Genomic DNA, 25,351 nt, shown 5'->3' on the forward strand with positions numbered 1-25,351 from the left:
AAACTAAGTCCATTTATAAGTAAAATACTGAAAAAATGGAACAAAATTTTATCAAAATTTCCTTCTAGATACTAGCTTTTGATCATAAACAAGCTTCTGTCCAAGTGTGGTACAAATCCAGGATAGTTTAAGAAAGTTGTTAAAATTTTAAAAACTTTAACCACAGAGTGAATGTAATGTTAACTGGCAGAAAAACTAAGTCCACTTATAAGTAAAATACGGAAAAAATGGAATTTTTTTTTTACAAAATTTACTTCTGGATACTATCTTATGACCATAAACAAGCTTCTTTCCAAGTTTGGTAGAAATCCAGGATAGTTTAAGAAAGTTGTTAAAATTTTAAAAACTTTAACCACAGAGTGAATGTAATGTTAACTGGCAGAAAAACTAAGTCCATTTATAAGTAAAATTTGGAAAAAAAGGAATTTTTTTTTTCACAAAATTTACTTTTGAATATAATCTTATGATCATAAACAAGCTTCTGTCCAAGTTTGGTAGAAATCCAGGATAGTTTAAGAAAGATATTAAAATTTCAAAAACTTTAACCACAGAGTGAATATTTGTGGACGCCGCCGACGACGACGCTGACGCCGACGGAATGTAGGATCGCTATGTCTCGCTTTTTCGACAAAAGTCGAAGGCTCGACAAAAATCAAATGAAATAAAAGTCGAGTCCCCTGGGGTCACCCCACCTTTTTCCTGTTTAAGAACTTGTAAACGGTCCCTCACCCCTAAACCATATATATTCTTGTATGGGACAATAAAACAAATCAAATGTAATATAGGGGAAGTCCATTGGGGTAACCCCCACCCCTTTCTTTTTGATAGCTTGTAAACGGTCAAGATTCCCACCCAGAAACCATAAATATTCTTGTATGGGACAATATATCAAATCAAATGAAATATAGATGAAGTCCACAGGGGGTAAATCTCAACCCCTTCTTTTTGAAAACTTGTAAACGGTTGAGATCCCCACCCCTAAACCATATATATTCTTGTATTGGACAATAAAACAAATCAATTGAAATTTAGGGGAAGTCCCCTGGGGTTACCCCCACCCCTTTTTTTTTGAAAACTTGTAAACAGTCAAGATCCCCACCCTGAAACCATATATATTCTTGTATGTTACAATAAAACAAATGAAATGAAATAAAAGGTGAGTTCCTTGGGGTCATTCCCACCTTCTTCCTGTTTAAGAACTTGTAAATGGTCGAGATACCCGCCCCTAAACCATATGTATCCTTGTATGGGACAAAAAAACAAATCATATGAAATAAAGGGCAGGTCCCCTGGGAAAATTAATCAGTTTGTGTGTGTTATATTTGAACATAAATTAAATATATATAGGGTTCTTTGTAGTGCTGAATCTGAACTTGTTTTTGACATTGATAGATAATTTGCAGATCTGTATTATTTTTTGAAACATGAAAGAAACAATATTAGCAACTATTAATTAAATTTGATTATAATATGGAAATAGATATAACATCATATCTGATTTTACAGAAGTATTTTGCTGGTTTTTTACTGGTTTATTGAAATAAGTTTGAGTTATGTGTTTTGAAAAGTGATGTGTTTAATTGATAGATATAAAATCATATCTACTTTTAGAGATTTATGAGTAGTTAAGTCATATCTAATTTTAGAGAATTATTTTGGTGTTTTGTTACTTGTTCATGGAAATAAATTGAGTTTTATCTTGTAAACGGTCAAGATCCCCACCCCTAAACCATATATATTCTTGTATGGGACAATAAAACAAATCAAATCAAATATAAGGCGAGTCCCCTGGGGTCACCCCCACCCCATCCTGTTTGAGAACTTGTAAACTGTCAAGATCCCCACCCCTGAACCATATATATTCTTGTATGGGTAAAAAAAAAATCAAATGAAATATTGGGGAAGTCCATGGGGGTAACCCCAACCCCCTTCTTTTTGATAACTTGTAAACGGTCGAGATTCCCACCCCTGAACCATATATATTCTTGAATGGGACATTAAAACAAATCAAATGAAATTGAGGGGGAGTCCCCTGGGGTAACCCCAACCCCCCTTCTTTTTGAAAACTTGTAAATGGTCAAAATCCCCACCCTGAAACCATATATATTCTTGTATGGGACAATAAAACTAATCAAATGAAGTAAAAGGCAAGTCCCCTGGGGTCACCCCAACCCCCTCCTGTTTGAGTACTTGTAAACGGTCAAGATCCCCACCCCTAAACCATATATATTCTTGTATGGGACAATAACACAAATCAAATGAAAATATAGGGGAAGTCCATGGGGGTCACCCCACCCCCTTCTTTTTGAGAACTTGTTACTGGTCAAGATCCCCACCCCGAAACCATATATATTCTTGTATGGGACAATAAATCAAATCAAATGAAATTGAGGGGAAGTCCCCTGGGGAAACCACCACCCCTTTTTTTTTTTTGAAAACTTGTTAAGGGTCAAGATCCCCACCCCGAAAACATATATATTCTTGTATGGGACAATAAAACAAATCAAATGAAATATAAGGTGAGTCCCCTAGGGTCACCCCACCCCCCTCCTGTTTAAGAACTTGTAAACGGTTGAGCTTTTCATTATTCATAAGATAATACCACATTGAGGACCAAAGGGTCCTAAATTAAACTTTTGTTTAATTTCATCAAATATTGAATTCTTTGGTTCTTTGATATGCTGATTCTAACAATGTTTGAGTGTTAAATCATATCTAATTTTAGAGAACTTAGTCATCACTGGTTGTTGTTACAGTAAAACCTGTATAAACCGGCCGGTTACGGGACTAAGAAGAAGGGTCGGTTTGGACAGTGGGCCGGTTTATTCAGGTTTCCGTTTTGACCGGAAGTTAATAAATTGTGACGTCCGATATATTGTTTGTAAATGTTCTGTCTGATTGTTAATTATAAACTGATAAATACAAAACGTAAAAATGTACTTCGCATGATCGTTGTTTTGAATCTTCTTATATTCATTGGCTATAAAAATTTAAGTAACTGGTTGTTCCTCGAATTCAAAAAATAAATATTTTAACCTTTTTTAACATATCCTCGTGTATCAAATAGACCTCGGTAGCATCAGTCTCCAATTTGTCAGTTTCTCTTTCACTTTGTGTTCATTATTTATCCTCGCGTTGTTTGAATTGTGACACGAGAGTTTCGTTTTACTTCAATTATTCATTTTCGACGTTGGTATAGCGTATTAAAAAGGCAGAATTTAATAAAACGAAATTTCATCATGATCGACACATTGTCGTACAGTTTACGATACTCATTGATTGTTGTCGTCCGGGTGTTACTCAATTTCAGGGTCATTGTTTAAAGGGGTTCACAACAGGATATCGAAAACACGATTCCGAGATTAAAAAAAAATATCCACATTAAAAACTAAGTTATATCCGAGATATATTCGGCGTGGTTTTATACAACCGCAAAAAAATTTTGCGGTCGTATATTGGTATGACGTTGGCGTCGTCGTTGTCGTCATCGTCCGAAGACACATTGGTTTTCGTGGTAATTGCCCAAAACGTTTAGGAATAAGGGGCCAAAAATAAGCATTTTTCTATTTTCCAGACAATAACTTGTGTTCAAGTGTATGGATCTCTCTGAAATTGTACTGCAAGGTACCATACCACAAAGGGAAGGCTGGGATTGATTTTGGGGGTAATTGCCTCAAAATTCTAGGAATTAGGGGCCATAAAGGGGTCAAAAATAAGCATTTTTGTAACTTTCAGACATAACTTGTTTGTTAGTTTATGGATCTCTCTGACATTGTACCACAAGGTTCCATATCACAAAGGCAATGCTGGGATTAATTTTGGGGGTAATTGCTTCCAAATTATAGGAATTAGGGGCCAAAAAGGGGCAAAAAACGAGCATTTTTTTAATTTACCTATTCAAACCATTCTTAATTTTTAAGTTCTTAGACCACATTCATTCTGTGTCAGAAACCTATGCTGTGTAAAATATTTAATTACAATCCAAATTCAGTGCTGTATCAAGCTTGAATGTTGTGTCCATACTTGGCCCAACTGTTCAGGGTTCGACCTCTGCGGTCGTATCAAGCTGCACCCCAGCGGAGCATTTTATTAAAATTGGAGTTATCTTCCTTTGTCCATGATTATAATTGAATCAACTACAATCAATGCTTTATACAATGCAATGTTTAATTTTGACTTCCACTGATAAAACACAGATCAAGTTGAATTTGGGTAGTGTCACTTTAACCATTTTTGAGTTATGCCCCTTTATAAATCGAAAGATTGCTAAATTTTTAGTTTCCATTCTGTAACTTAAGTTTTCCCCAACCAAACATTATGAAACCTATACACAATATTCATTACCACAAAACTAAGATCACGTACAAATTTTTTGTTTCCGTTTTCTAACTTTATTTTTGTTTGGATTATTTTACATGTTGTCATCACAGGCCTTTTATAGCTTTTCTTTCCACTGTGAGTTTTGCTGATTGGGAATGTGGTCTGTTGACCTGTATTTAAATGTTCACATTCGTATCCTTTGGTCTTTGATAGATAGGATTTTACAACAACTCCTCATTTTAGGTTTTTCAAATGAATAAAAAAAAAAGCATTCTAATTTATTAGATATGAACCTTATCAAATATATAACTTTTGAAAATAAGGTTTTTGGAAGTTTGCTATAGCTTGCTATAGCAATATACTTTCCTAAGGCATCGGCCTCAAACCGGAAGTTGGACAGACTATCTTACTATAGGATGTGTGTTCTACTCCTAGATAATGTAGTACTAGTGTTTGAGTACTAATTCTAGGGAGATGCTTTTGAAATTTTGAGTTACTTCCATTTTGATTAGCTTACAGCTTGAATAAAAATGTACTGAATGTTCATCGATAATTCAAATGAATTCAACTTCATTTTGAAAAATGGCTATCACAAACACTACTTCGCAGATCTGCGCTGCACCGAAAATAAAATCAATACACATCTACACGAGACAGCAGTTTCTACGTTATGCTTTTATCGGTATTCCCCAGACATGCGTGAGATCCATATATGTGGGCCTCCCGACGGGAGTACAATAATCCCAGTTTCAGGGGTTTCCTCCCATCCTCCGGTTGAAGAGAAAATGAATACCGTGTTTAAAATATTTCATGAATGCACATTTTTATACGACCGCAAAATTTTTTTGCGGTCGTATATTGGTATGATGTTGTTGTCGTCGTCGTTGTCGTCGTCGTCGTCGTTGTCGTCCGAAGACACATTGGTTTTCGCACTCTAACTTTAGTTCAAGTGAATGGATCTCTATGAAATTTTACCATCAGGTTCAATACCACAAAAGGAAGGTGGGGATTGATTTTGGGGGTTATGGTACCAACAGTTAAGGAATTAGGGGCCAAAAATAAGCATTTTTGTAACTTCCAGACATAACTTGTGTGTTAGTGTATGGATCTCTCTGACATTGTACCACAAGGTTCCATAGGGTGCTATAAACAGTTTCGTATAAAAAACTAGGGGTTATTCCCCGACTAAAAATAACCATGGAGGGAAATCCCTTTTTATTCATATAATTGGTGAAAAAGTATCATGTTTTTTGTATTTGATTGTATAAATTAGTTAATTAGCTTTCAATTTAAACAGGTTAAATGATTAAAATAATTTAAAAAATTAGATTAAATATACATGTTTTGAGGGGAGACAACACTGTAAACATCCTGTTGTTTTGGCAGTGAAAATTGAAAACTTATTTGCAGCCACTGTAGCTCTTTTCGAAGCAGGAAACCGTACCCTGAAACATGATTTTTATTAAAGGCCAGGTAAAAACCTATGAATTTCATACAGTTTTGATTATGGGAAATGTGCCTGTATCATGTTTACATGGGTATGCACATGAGCTGATTTCAGGTTTTTTATGTTCAGATTAGGCAACTTTTTCCCCATTTTCTCTGGATAGAACTTTTTTACTATACTAAAAGTACACTATATTTTTATTTCAATATAAACTAGAGACAATTCTGATTCCAGTGATATCTAGTTTTATACAAGTATCTTTATTAACCATTCCACCACTAAGGGTCACTTAGACATGGTCCCTTAAAATATGACGTCATAGAAAAAAACTGTTGATTGCACCCTTAAAGGGTCAAACATATAATATAGTGAGGTTTTAGCATAGAGATGTGTTAGTGAATGGAGTAAAACAATTCTGAAAAATATCATATGGCATGCATACATTAATTTAAAAGCATCAGTTTGGTATATTTAATGCAAATATTACAGATTTGTACATAGCAACCAGATATAAGAAAACCAGACTGTGTGCAAATTTTGAAGTTTTTTCATCTTTTTGCGACGTCATAATATTTTTATTCATTCTTTCTTATATTTGGAACCAAAGTTGCACATGAAAAGTGTAGATTTTTTCTACTTTGACCTTTACTACTGATCAGTGTAACATACATTTTTATTCATTATATTATATATTTGGTACTTTTTATAGTCAAATAGCTACAAGTGCTGTTCCTAAGAAATACACTATTTCAATATTTTTCTCAACTCAGCTACACCTTAGTTCATATAATACTAGGGACCAAATCTTTTTAAAGTAACTTTATTTATGTTTATTTCATAGTTTTTATTCTATTTATTCAAAAGAAACCCAATTTTATGATTTTTTTTCTTTGTATAACTGATGAAAATGTGATACAGGAAATGTTTGGAATATGCCAGTTTAACTATTTGCCACTGGCCAACATGCCAATACTATGCGACATAAAAAATGAGCTGTAGTTTCACTATCGATGGTCACAATCCTTAAAGTAAGACATCATTTTAATCGATATAATGTACAGATTCAGAAAAATAGAGAATTTTTTATATATCGCAAACAAAGTTTTGCTTAAGGGTGCTATAAACAGTTTCGTATAAAAAACTAGGGGTTATTCCCCGACTAAAAATAACCATGGAGGGAAATCCCTTTTTATTCATATAATTGGTGAAAAAGTATCATGTTTTTTGTATTTGATTGTATAAATTAGTTAATTAGCTTTCAATTTAAACAGGTTAAATGATTAAAATAATTGAAAAAATTAGATTAAATATACATGTTTTGAGGGGAGACAACACTGTAAACATCCTGTTGTTTTGGCAGTGAAAATTGAAAACTTATTTGCAGCCACTGTAGCTCTTTTCGAAGCAGGAAACCGTACCCTGAAACATGATTTTTATTAAAGGCCAGGTAAAAACCTATGAATTTCATACAGTTTTGATTATGGGAAATGTGCCTGTATCATGTTTACATGGGTATGCACATGAGCTGATTTCAGGTTTTTTATGTTCAGATTAGGCAACTTTTTCCCCATTTTCTCTGGATAGAACTTTTTTACTATACTAAAAGTACACTATATTTTTATTTCAATATAAACTAGAGACAATTCTGATTCCAGTGATATCTAGTTTTATACAAGTATCTTTATTAACCATTCCACCACTAAGGGTCACTTAGACATGGTCCCTTAAAATATGACGTCATAGAAAAAAACTGTTGATTGCACCCTTAAAGGGTCAAACATATAATATAGTGAGGTTTTAGCATAGAGATGTGTTAGTGAATGGAGTAAAACAATTCTGAAAAATATCATATGGCATGCATACATTAATTTAAAAGCATCAGTTTGGTATATTTAATGCAAATATTACAGATTTGTACATAGCAACCAGATATAAGAAAACCAGACTGTGTGCAAATTTTGAAGTTTTTTCATCTTTTTGCGACGTCATAATATTTTTATTCATTCTTTCTTATATTTGGAACCAAAGTTGCACATGAAAAGTGTAGATTTTTTCTACTTTGACCTTTACTACTGATCAGTGTAACATACATTTTTATTCATTATATTATATATTTGGTACTTTTTATAGTCAAATAGCTACAAGTGCTGTTCCTAAGAAATACACTATTTCAATATTTTTCTCAACTCAGCTACACCTTAGTTCATATAATACTAGGGACCAAATCTTTTTAAAGTAACTTTATTTATGTTTATTTCATAGTTTTTATTCTATTTATTCAAAAGAAACCCAATTTTATGATTTTTTTTCTTTGTATAACTGATGAAAATGTGATACAGGAAATGTTTGGAATATGCCAGTTTAACTATTTGCCACTGGCCAACATGCCAATACTATGCGACATAAAAAATGAGCTGTAGTTTCACTATCGATGGTCACAATCCTTAAAGTAAGACATCATTTTAATCGATATAATGTACAGATTCAGAAAAATAGAGAATTTTTTATATATCGCAAAGTTTTGCTTAAGGGTGCTATAAACAGTTTCGTATAAAAAACTAGGGGTTATTCCCCGACTAAAAATAACCATGGAGGGAAATCCCTTTTTATTCATATAATTGGTGAAAAAGTATCATGTTTTTTGTATTTGATTGTATAAATTAGTTAATTAGCTTTCAATTTAAACAGGTTAAATGATTAAAATAATTTAAAAAATTAGATTAAATATACATGTTTTGAGGGGAGACAACACTGTAAACATCCTGTTGTTTTGGCAGTGAAAATTGAAAACTTATTTGCAGCCACTGTAGCTCTTTTCGAAGCAGGAAACCGTACCCTGAAACATGATTTTTATTAAAGGCCAGGTAAAAACCTATGAATTTCATACAGTTTTGATTATGGGAAATGTGCCTGTATCATGTTTACATGGGTATGCACATGAGCTGATTTCAGGTTTTTTATGTTCAGATTAGGCAACTTTTTCCCCATTTTCTCTGGATAGAACTTTTTTACTATACTAAAAGTACACTATATTTTTATTTCAATATAAACTAGAGACAATTCTGATTCCAGTGATATCTAGTTTTATACAAGTATCTTTATTAACCATTCCACCACTAAGGGTCACTTAGACATGGTCCCTTAAAATATGACGTCATAGAAAAAAACTGTTGATTGCACCCTTAAAGGGTCAAACATATAATATAGTGAGGTTTTAGCATAGAGATGTGTTAGTGAATGGAGTAAAACAATTCTGAAAAATATCATATGGCATGCATACATTAATTTAAAAGCATCAGTTTGGTATATTTAATGCAAATATTACAGATTTGTACATAGCAACCAGATATAAGAAAACCAGACTGTGTGCAAATTTTGAAGTTTTTTCATCTTTTTGCGACGTCATAATATTTTTATTCATTCTTTCTTATATTTGGAACCAAAGTTGCACATGAAAAGTGTAGATTTTTTCTACTTTGACCTTTACTACTGATCAGTGTAACATACATTTTTATTCATTATATTATATATTTGGTACTTTTTATAGTCAAATAGCTACAAGTGCTGTTCCTAAGAAATACACTATTTCAATATTTTTCTCAACTCAGCTACACCTTAGTTCATATAATACTAGGGACCAAATCTTTTTAAAGTAACTTTATTTATGTTTATTTCATAGTTTTTATTCTATTTATTCAAAAGAAACCCAATTTTATGATTTTTTTTCTTTGTATAACTGATGAAAATGTGATACAGGAAATGTTTGGAATATGCCAGTTTAACTATTTGCCACTGGCCAACATGCCAATACTATGCGACATAAAAAATGAGCTGTAGTTTCACTATCGATGGTCACAATCCTTAAAGTAAGACATCATTTTAATCGATATAATGTACAGATTCAGAAAAATAGAGAATTTTTTATATATCGCAAACAAATTTTGCTTAAGGGTGCTATAAACAGTTTCGTATAAAAAACTAGGGGTTATTCCCCGACTAAAAATAACCATGGAGGGAAATCCCTTTTTATTCATATAATTGGTGAAAAAGTATCATGTTTTTTGTATTTGATTGTATAAATTAGTTAATTAGCTTTCAATTTAAACAGGTTAAATGATTAAAATAATTGAAAAAATTAGATTAAATATACATGTTTTGAGGGGAGACAACACTGTAAACATCCTGTTGTTTTGGCAGTGAAAATTGAAAACTTATTTGCAGCCACTGTAGCTCTTTTCGAAGCAGGAAACCGTACCCTGAAACATGATTTTTATTAAAGGCCAGGTAAAAACCTATGAATTTCATACAGTTTTGATTATGGGAAATGTGCCTGTATCATGTTTACATGGGTATGCACATGAGCTGATTTCAGGTTTTTTATGTTCAGATTAGGCAACTTTTTCCCCATTTTCTCTGGATAGAACTTTTTTACTATACTAAAAGTACACTATATTTTTATTTCAATATAAACTAGAGACAATTCTGATTCCAGTGATATCTAGTTTTATACAAGTATCTTTATTAACCATTCCACCACTAAGGGTCACTTAGACATGGTCCCTTAAAATATGACGTCATAGAAAAAAACTGTTGATTGCACCCATATCACAAAGGGAATGCTGGGATTGATTTTTGGGGGTAATTGCCTCCAAATTTTAGGAATTAGGGGCCAAAAAGGGGCAAAAAACAAGCATTTTTCTAGTTTCATGACAAGAACTTGTGTGTAAGTGTATGAATCTTTATGAAATTGTACTACAAGGTTCCATATCACAAAGGGAAAGCTGGGTTTGAGTTTGGGGGTAATTGCTCTAAATGTTTAAGAATAATGGGCCAAAAAGGGGCCAAAAAACAAGCATTTTCTAGTTTCCAGACAATAACTTGTGTTCAAGTGTATGGATCTCTCTGAAATTGTACTGCAAGGTACCATACCACAAAGGGAAGGCTGTGATTGATTTTGTGGGTAATTCCCTCAAAATTTTAGGTAAGAATAGGTAAATTAAAAATTTTAAGTTCTTAGACCACATTCATTCTATGTCAGAAACCTATGCTGTGTCAAATATTTAATTACAATCCAAATTCAGTGCTGTATCAAGCTTGAATGTTGTGTCCATACTTGCCCCAACAGTTCAGGGTTCGACCTCTGCGGTCGTATCAAGCTTCGCCCCAGCGGAGCATTTTGTTCTACGCTATTTTTACTACGATTTTTACAAATGTTTATTAAAGACATAAAAGCCTGAGTGTATCTAAAGTATCCTGGTATCTCATCTCAGCCCACATCACACTCGGACTATAACAAACTCGGCCTATTACATAATCGGCCTCACAAAATCGGACTATAACAAAAATCGTATTTATACTTTTTGTTTTTAAGTCTCCCAAACAAAGTTTGGAGACTTATTGTTTTTCCTCAGGTCTTATTATTTTTCTTCTTGGGGTCTATTTAGGGGTATTTTGAGGGGCCTACAGAAGGGAGGGTTTTACTATAGAACCCTATGGGATTTTTTTTTTTTTAATTTTCAAATGATTATAACATGAAAACAGTAAGTGATAGACACACACAATCTTCAGTAATGATCACAGGACAATAAAACAAATAAAATAAGATATAGGTTGAGTCCCTGGGATCACCCCACCCCCTTCTGTTTGAGAACTTGTAAATGGTCAAGATCCCCACCCCTAAACCATATATATTCATGTATGGGACAATGATACAAATTAAATGAAATATAGTGGGAGTCCTTCTGGGTCACCCCCACCCCCTCCTGTTTGAGAACTTGTAAACGGTCGAGATCCCCACCCCGAAACCATATATATTCTTCTGTGGGACAATAAAACAAATCAAATGAAATATAGGGGAAGTCCCTGGGGGACTCCTCACCCCCTCCTGTTTGAGAACTTGTTAAAGGTCGAGATCCCCACCCCTAAACCATATATATTCTTGTATGGGACAATAAAACAAATCAAATGAAATATAGGGGAAGTCCAAGGGGGTCACCCCCACCCCCTTCTTTTTGAAAACTTGTAAACGGTCGATATCCCCACCCCAAAACCATATATATTCTTGTACGGGACAATAAAACAAATCAAATGAAATAAAAGGTGAGTCCCTGGGGTTACTCCTACCCCCTTCCTATTTGAGAACTTGTATATGGTCGAGATCCCCACCCCAAACCATATATATTCTTATATGGGACAATAAAAAACAAATCAAATGAAAGCAGGGGTTCAAATTTACTTTAGGCAATGGAAGGTCCAGGACCTTTGACCAAAAATACTTAAAGGTCCTCCTTTATTCTTAGAAGGTCCAATTTTTATTGAAAATTCAATTTATCAAAACAGAAAATGCTTACCATTCCAAAGCACTCATCATGCCTCATTTTTTTCTGAATTTCTTAAATAAATTCAGTCAGAAAAAGGCTTCCCCTTTTCCCCAACACTAAACGCTGTGTTTAATAACACTGTGTACCCTTTTAATTGTTTTGGTTTCAATTGCTGTAGCCTAACTAGTTTGTGGCAGATAACAGCTCAACTTTGTTTTCAAGCTTGGGGCGGGTCAGTTTTTTTTTAACCCCCTTTTTTGGCAAGCTATTTAAGATAAATAGAAGCTTGGTGGTAATTTTCATCATGATTCTTTAAGGGATCAAGTTTTAAGATTATTTGTCCAAAGAACCAGGGCACTTTCGCTTTCACTTTGTCGCATTTGGAAAAAAATATGTTCTTGTTTTTCGTTGTAAATTTTTGGTCTTTAGTCAGATCCTGTCTTTCTGACTACGTTAAGCCGTTTCATCAATCACCCCTGCTGTATCCCCCGTTTCATCAGGTTTTCTTTTGGCAGAGGTGACCATACAGACTCATACCGTTTACTAGTTATGTTTTGATATTATTTTCACGAGTTTCCTGGTATCTTGTACGACGACCGGTCACGTGACTACACATCAAATCAATTGTGAAGAATTTAAGCGAACACATAAGTTTCCTTTCAGTAAATTTGAATATTTTCAGATTTTTTTTATACTAGATTTTTACATATTTTCTTCAAAACACTTTTGTAACTTTTTTAACCTGCAAAAATACGAAAGTCCTTCGGTGTAACTAACTACCAGTGGGAAGGTCCCAACCCGTAAATGGAAGGTCACGGACCTTGGACCACCTCTAATGTGAACCCCTGGAAAGGGTGAGTCCCCTGAGAATCACCCCCCCCCCCCCCCTTTTGAGAACTTGTAAATGGTCAAGATTCCCCCACCCCCCCTAAACCATATATATTCCTGTTCATGATTTCAAGAAGATTTGAATGACATACAGGGTTAATCCCTAGGCGTCACTTATGCATATCACTTTACTTGACCATACCAATTTGTACTGGACTTTGCCCAATGTCAGGTGACCATGGGAATGACTAATTATGGGAGCCTTGTTTGGGAGACTTCGTATCAGCATCCTGTTACAATTATTTCTTGTATTAAGTATTTTTTATTCAACCGCAAAAAAAATTTGTGGTCGTTGTCCGAAGACACTTGGTTTCCTGACAATAACTTTAGTATTAGTAAATAGAAATCTATGAAATTTAAACACCAGGTTTATAACCACAAAAGGAAGGTTGGGATTGATTTTGGGAGTTATGGTCCTAACAGTTTAGGAATTAGGGGCCAAAAAAGAGGCCCAAATACTGTGGATTCATTATTATTCGTTTGATACCAATTTTTGTGGATATGGTGGGAACAGGTAAACCACGAAATTAAATGTTCAACGAATATAAATGAATCCACAGTAAGCATTTTCTAGTTTTCAGACAATAACTTGTTGAACGGTGTTGGGATCTCTCTGAAATTGTACAACAAGTTTCCATACCACAACGGGATGGTTAGGATTGGCTTTGGAGGGTAATGGCTCAAACTGTTTAGGAATTAGGGGCAAAAAAGGGGGAAAAAACAAGGATTTCCTTGTTAATGGACAATCATTTTTAAGTACAATGTTAAATTTGGATTATTTTTTAAAGTTACTAATAAAAATGCTGATTAAAGATATATTATTTTTAGACATGATTATGTATGTCATTTTCTATTTTAAGACTTTTATGATGTTTTTAAATGGGTAATTATGGTTGCAAACTCCATCGGAAATTTGAATTGAGATAATGACCATATCTGAATTGAAAGATTTTTTTTTTGGAAAAAGGTGAAGGGGGGGAGGGGGAGGTGAAAAAAAATTGAGGGGGGAGGGGGAACAATTTTTTTTTCTCATTACAGATTTCAGAAATTTGCAATAAAAAGGGGTGGGGTGGAAAAAAAGATTTTTGCCAAAAAAAAGGGGGGGTGAAATTTTTTTTTTGGGGGGGAGGGGGGGTCAATTTGCAACAGCATAGTGTATTGCATAATAGCAAAAAAAAAGGGGGCAATTTTTTTTTTTTTTGGGGGGGGGGGGGGGGGGGGGGGGGGGGGGGGCAAGCGCAACTGAAAAAGCAAAAAATTGAATATAAATTCAAATCATATAACCAATTCTAAGTTCTTTGACTACAGTTATTCTGTGTCAAACATATAATTTCAATCCAAATTCAGACCTGTATCAAGCACGAATATTGTGTCCATTTTTGCCCCAACTGTTCAGGGTTGGACCTCTGCGGTCGTATCCAGCTGCTATCCAGCACTTTGATTGTCTCATGTATTGCACCTCATGATGAATCTGATCAAAATAAAAGTAAACTGTAGGGGAAGTGAAAAGAAGCCATGCTTCCAATCAAATCTGAGATTCTAGATGCAACTTTATCTGAATATATAGCTATATAAAAATAAGGACAATAAAACAAATCAAATGAAATATAGGGGTCACCCCCACCCCCTTCTTTTTGAAAACTTGTAAACGGTCGATATCCCCACCCCAAAACCATATATATTCTTGTACGGGACAATAAAACAAATCAAATGAAATAAAAGGTGAGTCCCTGGGGTTACTCCTACCCCCTTCCTGTTTGAGAACTTGTATATGGTCGAGATCCCCACCCCAAACCATATATATTCTTATATGGGACAATAAAAAACAAATCAAATGAAAGCAGGGGTTCAAATTTACTTTAGGCAATGGAAGGTCCAGGACCTTTGACCAAAAATACTTAAAGGTCCTCCTTTATTCTTAGAAGGTCCAATTTTTATTGAAAATTCAATTTATCAAAACAGAAAATGCTTACCATTCCAAAGCACTCATCATGCCTCATTTTTTTCTGAATTTCTTAAATAAATTCAGTCAGAAAAAGGCTTCCCCTTTTCCCCAACACTAAACGCTGTGTTTAATAACACTGTGTACCCTTTTAATTGTTTTGGTTTCAATTGCTGTAGCCTAACTAGTTTGTGGCAGATAACAGCTCAACTTTGTTTTCAAGCTTGGGGCGGGTCAGTTTTTTTTTAACCCCCTTTTTTGGCAAGCTATTTAAGATAAATAGAAGCTTGGTGGTAATTTTCATCATGATTCTTTAAGGGATCAAGTTTTAAGATTATTTGTCCAAAGAACCAGGGCACTTTCGCTTTCACTTTGTCGCATTTGGAAAAAAATACGTTCTTGTTTTTCGTTGTAAATTTTTGGTCTTTAGTCAGATCCTGTCTTTCTGACTACGTTAAGCCGTTTCATCAATCACCCCTGCTGTATCCCCCGTTTCATCAGGTTTTCTTTTGGCAGAGGTGACCATACAGACTCATACCGTTTACTAGTTATGTTTTGATATTATTTTCACGAGTTTCCTGGTATCTTGTACGACGACCGGTCACGTGACTACACATCAAATCAATTGTGAAGAATTTAAGCGAACACATAAGTTCATCTCTCTGAAATTGTACAACAAGTTTCCATACCACAACGGGATGGTTAGGATTGGCTTTGGAGGGTAATGGCTCAAACTGTTTAGGAATTAGGGGCAAAAAAGGGGGAAAAAACAAGGATTTCCTTGTTAATGGACAATCATTTTTAAGTACAATGTTAAATTTGGATTATTTTTTAAAGTTACTAATAAAAATGCTGATTAAAGATATATTATTTTTAGACATGATTATGTATGTCATTTTCTATTTTAAGACTTTTATGATGTTTTTAAATGGGTAATTATGGTTGCAAACTCCATCGGAAATTTGAATTGAGATAATGACCATATCTGAATTGAAAGATTTTTTTTTTTGGAAAAAGGTGAAGGGGGGGAGGGGGAACAATTTTTTTTTCTCATTACAGATTTCAGAAATTTGCAATAAAAAGGGGTGGGGTGGAAAAAAAGATTTTTGCCAAAAAAAAGGGGGGGTGAAATTTTTTTTTGGGGGGAGGGGGGGTCAATTTGCAACAGCATAGTGTATTGCATAATAGCAAAAAAAAGGGGGGCAATTTTTTTTTTTTTGGGGGGGGGGGGCAAGCGCAACTGAAAAAGCAAAAAATTGAATATAAATTCAAATCATATAACCAATTCTAAGTTCTTTGACTACAGTTATTCTGTGTCAAACATATAATTTCAATCCAAATTCAGACCTGTATCAAGCACGAATATTGTGTCCATTTTTGCCCCAACTGTTCAGGGTTGGACCTCTGCGGTCGTATCCAGCTGCGCTCAGCGACGCAATTTATTTTTAGAAGTCGGAAAAAACGTTAACCACACAATCTACACATCTACAACCTATTTAAAATAATACACATCTACCGTTGCAAACTTTCCACAGGTGCTATCCAGCACTTTGATTGTCTCATGTATTGCACCTCATGATGAATCTGATCAAAATAAAAGTAAACTGTAGGGGAAGTGAAAAGAAGCCATGCTTCCAATCAAATCTGAGATTCTAGATGCAACTTTATCTGAATATATAGCTATATAAAAATAAGGAGATGTGTTATGGTTGCCAATGAGACAACTATGCAGCCCAGATCAAATGAAGTGGATGTAATCAATTATAGGCAACCATACAGCCTTCAATAATGAGAAAAAACCCATACCGTATAGTTGGCTATAAAAGGCCCTGACATGAAAAATATAAAACAATTAAATAGAGAAAACTAACAGCCTAGTTTATAACAAAATAATTTACGAAAAACAAATATGACAGACATGACCCAATGACAACCACTGAACTACAGGCTCCTGACATGGGACAGGCACATAAAGAATGTGGCAGGGTTAAACATGTTTGTGAGCGCTCAACCTCCCCTAACCTGGGATAGTGGTGTAACAACACAAGAACAAACTATGAAAATCAGTTGAAAAAGGCTTAACTCATTAGATTGATACAAAGAAGAAAAACATCAAACAAAAACAAAACCAAAAACGCACTAGTTCAGTTTAAATGATATGAACAATTATCAATGTTGTATTGTAGCTGAGTCAAAGTTGAACAGAAAGCCATCAGTTGATCCTGAACAGATTGAACAAGATATACACAGATTGAATGAAATCAATGATATAGCAACACAACTTAGTTGCCAACACTCAGTAAGCATTTGAAATCTAGTATTTTTATTGTACTATTATTTTCCATAATTTTCATATATATGCCACATATGTCCTTTCATTCATATCAGTGTTTTAGTTATCATCAATTAAAACCTGAAAATGAAAAAAAAAATTTGCAACAGATATAAAAAATAGAAATTAGCATTAATGTTGAGGCTAAAAACTTGTTTAGAAGCTATTGGGGACTTTTAAGATTAGCTGTTTGTAAGCCAAATATGACCTTTCTTTACTCAGAACAAAGGAAATCAAGATTATTGTGCTTACATCTAAATACCCTGTTTGCTAAAACGTTCAAACCCATATAAAAGCTGTCCAGAAAATGTTGTGAACAGAGGTTTTTATTGGCATTATAACATATTAGCCCTCTTGTAAACCTCTGAAGGTTTTTTAAAAGTGTGATTAGTAGTATGAAAAATTCATAAACGGTTCTCCGGAACCCTGTGTCTTGCCTGCGATTGCTGCTGTCACTTTAAAAAGTGAGTCCATTTATCAGTAAAATACAAAATTTAAAAAAAAACTTTTTATTTAGATGCTATTTCTTGATCTTGAAGATAAGCTTCTGTCCAAGTTTCATAACAATCCATGGAGGTTTTCAAATTTATCATGTTGAAAAAAATGTAATCCCAGACTGTAGGCAAAAGTAAACTGCAAAATACCATCTTTCAGTAAAATACTGAAAATAACAATAAATTGATATTTTCAAAATTTTTGTTTCAAACATTACTCTTTATCATAGAAAAGCTTCTGCCAAAGTTTCATAAACTTGTACGAAGGCTTGACAATGAAATTTATATGTAACAAAGTTTAACCCCAGACCTATTTGTAACTGCAAAAATGTCCATTTATCGATAAAATACGGATAAATTAAATTAAATATTTTCAAAATTTTGCTCTTGGTCATAAAAGAGGTTCTAACCAAAATTCATAAAATTCAGAATTATTGATGAAGAAACACTTTTACCTTTTTTGGTGATGTATTCATTTGCTCAAAATTCATGATGAAGGTTTCTTGCAATTTATGGTTCTTGTCTCGCCTGCAACAAAAGTCGAGGAATTGTCATGGAAGGTGAGACATATGTGTTGCTTTTTAAGTTTTCTGCTTAAGTCAGTTTGATAGGAACTACTTGTGATAGATCAATGATATTGTCTATAAAGTAACTATCAGAACATATCAGTTTGATGACTATATCGAGGCCCTGGCCATGTAGGTCATGGTCCAGTGACTTTCAATTAATTACCAATTTTCAATGGTAAGTTTTCTGTCTAAGTTAGTTTGATAGGAAATTCTTATGATAGACAATGATATTTTCTATAAAGTTGCATTAATAATAGTACATCTCAGTTTGGCGATCATTTTGACGCGCTGATCTCTGTGTCATGGTTCAGCAACTTTGAATTAAATAGCAATGTTGCTGTCCATCAGATTGTCTTTTTCTGAATTTTCTATCGACAGGCGAGACATATCTCTGTCAGTCTGCACCGTTAGCCACTAGTCCGATGCCCCAGACTAGTAAATATTGATTTGGACGAGAAAATTTTCAAAATTTCATATAGTCATATAGGGACAAGTTTAGATATTTAGTTTCCAGACTAGTAGATAAAAAAGTTTTTGGCGCAGACTGCTCTGTGTCAACAGTTATATTTTTTATACAACCGCAAAAAAATTTTTGGGATCGTATAATGGTATGATGTCGTCGCCCGAAGACACATTGGTTTCCGGACAATAACTTTAGTTTAAGTGAATGGATCTCTATGAAATTTTTTAAGAAGGTTCAATACCACAAAAGGAAGGTTGGGATTGATTTTGGAGATGATGGTCCCAACCGTTTAGGATTAGGGGCCCAAAAGGGGCCCAAAACAAGCATTTTTCTAGTTTCAGGATAACAACTTTTGTATAAGTATTTCGATTGCTCTGAAATTGTACGACAATGTTTAATATCACAAGTAGAAGGTTGGGGTTTATTTTAGGGGTTATGGGGCCAACTGTTTAGGAATTAAGGGCCAAAAAGGGGCCAAAAACAAGCATTTTTCTAGTTTCCAAACAATAACTTGTGTGTAAGTGTATGGATCTCTCATGACATAGTACCATAAGGTTCCATATCACAAAGGGAAGTCTAGGATTGAGTTTGGGTTAATTGCCCAAATATGTAGGAATTAGGGGCCAAAAAGGGGCCCAAAACAAGCATTTTTCTAGTTTCAGGATAACAACTTTTGTGTAAGTATTTCGATTGCTCTGAAATTGTACGACAATGTTTAATATCACAAGTAGAAGGTTGGGATTTATTTTAGGGGTTATGGGGCCAACTGTTTAGGAATTAAGGGCCAAAAACAAGCATTTTTCTAGTTTCCAGACAATAACTTGTGTTTAAGTGTATGGATCTCTCTGAAATTGTACTACAAGGTTCCATACTACAAAGGAAAGGCTGGGATCGAGTTTTGGGGTTATTGCTCCAAGAGGGGTTTCAAAAAGTTGGGGGGGGGGGGGGGGGGGGGGGATTTTTTTTTCCAATTTTTTTAGAGAATTTTCAAATTTTGAATTTTTGAAAAGTTTCAAGAAGAAATCTTCAATTGCACAGTATTGCGCAATAGATTTGTAAGATCATTGACCACATTTATTTTGTGTCAGAAATCTATATTATGTCAAAAACTTGATCACAATCCAAATTCAAACAGTATCAAGCTTGAATATTGTGTCCAAATTTGTACCAACTGTTCAGGGTTTGACCTCTGCGGTCATATCAGGCTGCGCTCAGCGAAGCATATTATTTTTGGTTTTGCGGGTATATAATACTTATGCCTATAATAAAAATACATGTTGAAAAATATAAAGCAATACCATTTTGACTACAAAATTGTCTTTTTTCTTAATGGATAAAATGTTCCCCAAATATATTCACTATTTTTTTTATACGACCGCAAAAATTAAAAATTTTTTGGTCGTATATTGGTATGACGTTGGCGTCGTCGTCGTCGTCGTCGTCGTCAAGCGTCGTCCGAAGACACATTGGTTTTCGCACTCTAACTTTAGTTTAAGTGAATGGATCTCCATGAAATTTTACCATAAGGTTCAATACCACGAAAGGAAGGTTGGGATTGATTTTGGGGGTTATGGTACCAACAGTTAAGGAATTAGGGGCCAAAAAGGGGCCAAAAATAAGCATTTTTGTAACTTCCAGACAATAACTTGTGTGTAAGTGTATGGATCTCTCTGACATTGTACCACAAGGTTCCATATCACAAAGGGAAGGCTATAATTGATTTTGGGGGTAATTGCCTCAAAAATTTAGGAATTAGGGGCCAAAAAAGGGGCAAGAAACAAGCATTTTTCTAATTTCATGACAATAACTTGTGTGTAAGTGTTTGGATATTTCTGAAATTGTACTACAAGGTTCCATATCACAAAGGGAAAGCTGGAATTGAGTTTGGGGGTAATTGCCCGAAACGTTTAGGAATTGGGGGCCAAAAAGGGGCCAAAAATAAGCATTTTTCTAGTTTCCAGACAATAACTTGTGTTCAAGTGTATGGATCTCTCTGAAATTGTACTGCAAGGTACCATACCACAAAGGGAAGGCTGGGATTGAGTTTGGGGGTGATGAATCATAAGGGGGTTCAAAAAAATTTGGGGGGGGGATTTTTTTTTTTTTTTTTTTTTCTTTTTTTCATTTTTTTTTTCTTTTAAAATTTTCCATTTTAAGTTGGTTATTTCAGATTTATATTTAAAAGCAAATAATAATGATATGGTAGGAGATACACACCAAACAGGATGTGTAAATTATTATATAATAAGTATTGTGCAATAGCAAGAAATTTTCAATTGCATTGCACAATAGCAAGAAATCTTCAATTGCACAGTATTGCACAATAGCAAGAAATCTTCAATTGCACAGTATTGCGCAATAGCAAGAAATATCCAATAGCACAATATTGCGCAATAGCAAGAAATTGTCAATTGTACAGTATTGCGCAATAGCAAGAAATATTCAATTGCACAGTATTGTGCAAAAGAAGATACTTCGTATAAATTGCTTATTTCTTGATCAATTTCAATGGGGTTTTATTCTTGAATTCTTGGGGTTCTTTAATATGCTGAATCTAACCGTGTATTAAGTTTTTGGATTTTGGGCCCCGTTTTTAAATTGGTCCACATTGAGGTCCAAAGGGTCCAAAATTTAACTTTGTTTGATTTCATCAAAAATTGAATTATTGGGGTTCTTTGATAAGCCGAATCTAACCGTGTATTTATATTCTTAATTTTTGGTTCCGTTTTCAAATTGGTCTACATTAAGGTCCAAAGGGTCCAAAATAAAACTTAGTTTTGATTTTAACAAAAATTAAATTTTTAGGGTCCTTTGATATGCTGAATCTAAACATGTATTTAGATTTTTGATTATGGGCCCAGTTTTCAGGTTGGTCCAAATCGGGGTCCAAAATTAAACTTTGTTTGATTTCAACAAAAATTGAATATATGGGGTTCTTTGATATGCTGAATCTAACCATGTATTTAGATTTTTGATTTTTGGGCCCCGTTATCAACTTTGTCCACATTGAGGTCAAAAGGGTCCAAAATTAAACTTTGTTTGATTTCATCAAAAATTGAATTCTTGGGGTTCTTTGATATGCTGAATCTAACCATGTATTTAGATTTTGGATATTTGACCATAATAGGTGAATGTCCAATTTAAAAATTTTAAGTTCTTAGACCACATTCATTTTGTGTCAGAAACCTATGCTGTGTCAAATATTTAATCACAATCCAAATTCAGAGCTGTATCAAGCTTGAATGTTGTGTCCATACTTGCCCCAACTGTTCAGGGTTCGACCTCTGCGGTCGTATCAAGCTGCGCCCTGCGGAGCATTTTATTAAGTGATATTTTAACATAAAATAGTGTTGAAAATGATATGCCCAAAAATTGTACAAAACATTTTATGCTCACTTTCATTGTTTCTTTTATAGGAGTTGGATGTTGCTTTAAAAGACCTTCTAATCATGTTGAACAATCAGTTGTCAGAAATACAGGCAAGAATGAGACAGATAGACTCCAACAAACTAGATATCATAGTGACTACCCAGTAAGTGTTTATTATAGACTCCAACAAACTAGATATCAAAGTTACTACTCAGTAAGTGTTTATAATAGACTCCAACAAACTAGATATCATAGTGACTACCCAGTAAGTGTTTATTATAGACTCCAACAAACTAGATATCATAGTTACTACCCAGTAAGTGTTTATAATAGACTCCAACAAACTAGATATCATAGTTACTACCCAGTAAGTGTTTATTATATACTCCATCGAACTAGATATTAAAGTGACTACCTAGATAGTGTTTATTATAGACTCCAACAAACTAGATATCATAGTTACTACCCAGTAAGTGTTTATTATAGACTCCAACAAACTAGATATCATAGTTACTACCCAGTAAGTGTTTATTATATACTCCATCGAACTAGATATTAAAGTGACTACCCAGAAAGTGTTTATTATAGACTCCAACAAACTAGAAATTATAGTGACTACCCAGAAAGTGTTTATTATAGACTCCAACAAATTAAAAATCATAGTGACTACCCAGTGAGTGTTTATTATAGACTCCAACAAACTAGATATCATAGTGACTACCCAGTGAGTGTTTATTATAGACTCCATCAGACTAGAAATTATAGTGTCTACCCAGTGAGTGTTTATTATAGACTCCATCAAACTAGAAATTATAGTGTCTACCCAGTGAGTGTTTATTATAGACTCCAACAAACTAGATATCATAGTGACTACCCAGTGAGTGTGTATTAATGCAGATAGACCTGAAGAAGCAATGTAAGTTATTGCAATCATGTGGCATGATATGTCTGTCTATATGAAGCTAAAATAATGCTGTTACTATAGATAAAATGAATATTTTATCATGCTTAAAGATCCATTAGAAAGTACTCAGCTTATATAAGCTTAACTGAATGTTACTTCCTTCTAAAAATGCAATGTATTAAGGTATACAGGACTTAACAAACTACAAACATGAGTAGTTTGAAAAATATTTATGTTTATAGGAGGAGGATAACCCCCAACTGAAGAAAGCATTAAGTTCTGTTGATAAATACATGGTTTTGAAACCTGTAAATATAGTATCTTGACTTAACAATGCTTTATATGCACAATGTTCACAATTAATCACACATACAGAATATAAAGAGGAGCATTTATGTTTATACCTGTTGTTCTGTTGTTTCACAAGGTAAAGTGATATTTAAGTTGTTATTATATATATATATATATGTGTCTTTCATTTAATCAAATATAGAAAAGATAGTTATATTTGATTGTTTCACTAGTGAAAAAATGTATTATTTTGCATTTAAGAAAACTATGACCTGAAGGAAAATCATCAAGCAGTGTCATTTCTTGCATTGTATATACTGTGTGAACTAGTGTTGTAAATGGTTAACCAATTAACTGTCAGAAGGACCGAATATTGAATACAAAAAACTTTAACCTGTTAATTGTACATTTTATTAGGGCCCCGCCATAGTGATCAGTCTGTCCGTCCGTCTGTCCTTATCAAATTGTGTCCGCTCTATATCTAGAGAGCCGTTATGATTTCAAAGTTTATACTTGACATGTATATTAACCAACACCAGAGGGTGTGTCATAATGTATGTACAACTTCCTAGGTCAAAAACTGGTTTTAGTTGACAACCCCATGTCCTATGGTAAAGATTGTGTCTGCTCTATATCTTGAGAACAGTTATGATTTCAAAGTTTATACTTGACATGTATATAAACCAACACCAGAGGGTGTGTCATAATGTATGTACACAACTTCCTTGGTCAAAGGTCAAGGTCAAAAACTTTGGTTTTAGTTGACAACCCCATGTCCTATGGTAAAGATCATGTCCGCTCTATATCTTGAGAACCGTTATGATTTCAAAGTTTATACTTGACATGTATATAAACCAACACCAGAGGGTGTGTCATAATTTATGTACAACTTCCTAGGTCAAAGGTCAAGGTCATAAACTTCGGTTTCAGTTGGCAACCCCATGTCCAATGATAAAGATACAAATTTTTTACCACACATTATTCACAGCGGGGCCCACAGAGATGGCTCCCATCGAAATGATATCTAGTTAGCTCAGCTATTACCATCACTTGACCTGAGCTCCAGATAAGCTGCGTGATTACGGGATAAAAACAATTAAAAACCCAAATCAATTGACAATTGCAGCGTTCAAAAACCTAATTCATGCAAAGGAAAACCCAATTATATGTCAAAACTATGTGTTCTAAACCCTACTTATCGCTATCGTGTGCGTTATTTACCCTTATTGATAAATTGTTGTCACGTAAATCTATTTTTGTAATATTAGGCAATCAGAGATAGGAAATCTACTTTTGTTCTAAAAATAGAGTGTTACATCAAATATCTGATCTTGGTCCCTGTTAGAAGGAATTATCCATTACTCAAAGCTGTATCCTGGGTAAACATAAGGGATCAGTTTATTAAATTTTCTTTTGGCAGAACATGAGTCTGAGAGGCAGAAAAAAGCATCGCTAGTAACTAAGTCGTATATTCTGTTGAACTATTGACAACAGACCGCTGTGCGGAAGCACAAAAGTATGCAAGTCATATCATCAATTCCTTAATTGAGAAGGCGACAACCCCGAAAGAAACCATAGCTTAATAAAATAAAAAAACGGGGGTCTCATATATATATATATATATATATATTGCTCCGAAAGTAAGTCTACCATATGTGCTCTAGAAAGACCAGTTTATTCAGATTGACAGAAAATACAAAACTGGCGGAACAGTTAAACCAGACACAAGTTAAACCAAAAAATTGCTCGTCAGTGTTTAAACCAAATACATACATGACATATATACTTGAAAGAAACATATTTAAGATAACAGTGGATGAACATCTTCGTTTGATATGATTACATTATGACATGCCACAATTCAATATTTAGATGATGAAAAACCCAATACATTCAGGAGCTTGGTGGTGAAAAACCCAATTCGATATTTGCTGGAGGGGTGATCTGGAATTAATAATACAATTGAAAAAACTATTTCACTCAATTACACCAAAATTGATGGGTAAAAAACC

General features: G+C 34.0%; 1 protein-coding gene across 2 annotated transcripts in view; it reads left to right on the forward strand.

Moving 5' to 3' along the window:
- The window catches only part of LOC127716468 (rho guanine nucleotide exchange factor 17-like), a 114,743-nt gene that overhangs the window by 35,263 nt on the left and 54,129 nt on the right, over positions 1-25,351 (forward strand). For both annotated transcript variants that reach the window (XM_052222689.1, XM_052222688.1), the window contains exons 11-12: positions 17,104-17,216; positions 22,192-22,307. In XM_052222689.1, the coding sequence (XP_052078649.1) occupies positions 17,104-17,216; positions 22,192-22,307 (229 nt within the window). The remainder of the gene's footprint in view (positions 1-17,103; positions 17,217-22,191; positions 22,308-25,351) is intronic.

Source organism: Mytilus californianus, unplaced genomic scaffold (genome assembly GCF_021869535.1).
Source record: "Mytilus californianus isolate M0D057914Y unplaced genomic scaffold, xbMytCali1.0.p SCAF_9, whole genome shotgun sequence".
Lineage (NCBI taxonomy): Eukaryota > Metazoa > Mollusca > Bivalvia > Mytilida > Mytilidae > Mytilus > Mytilus californianus.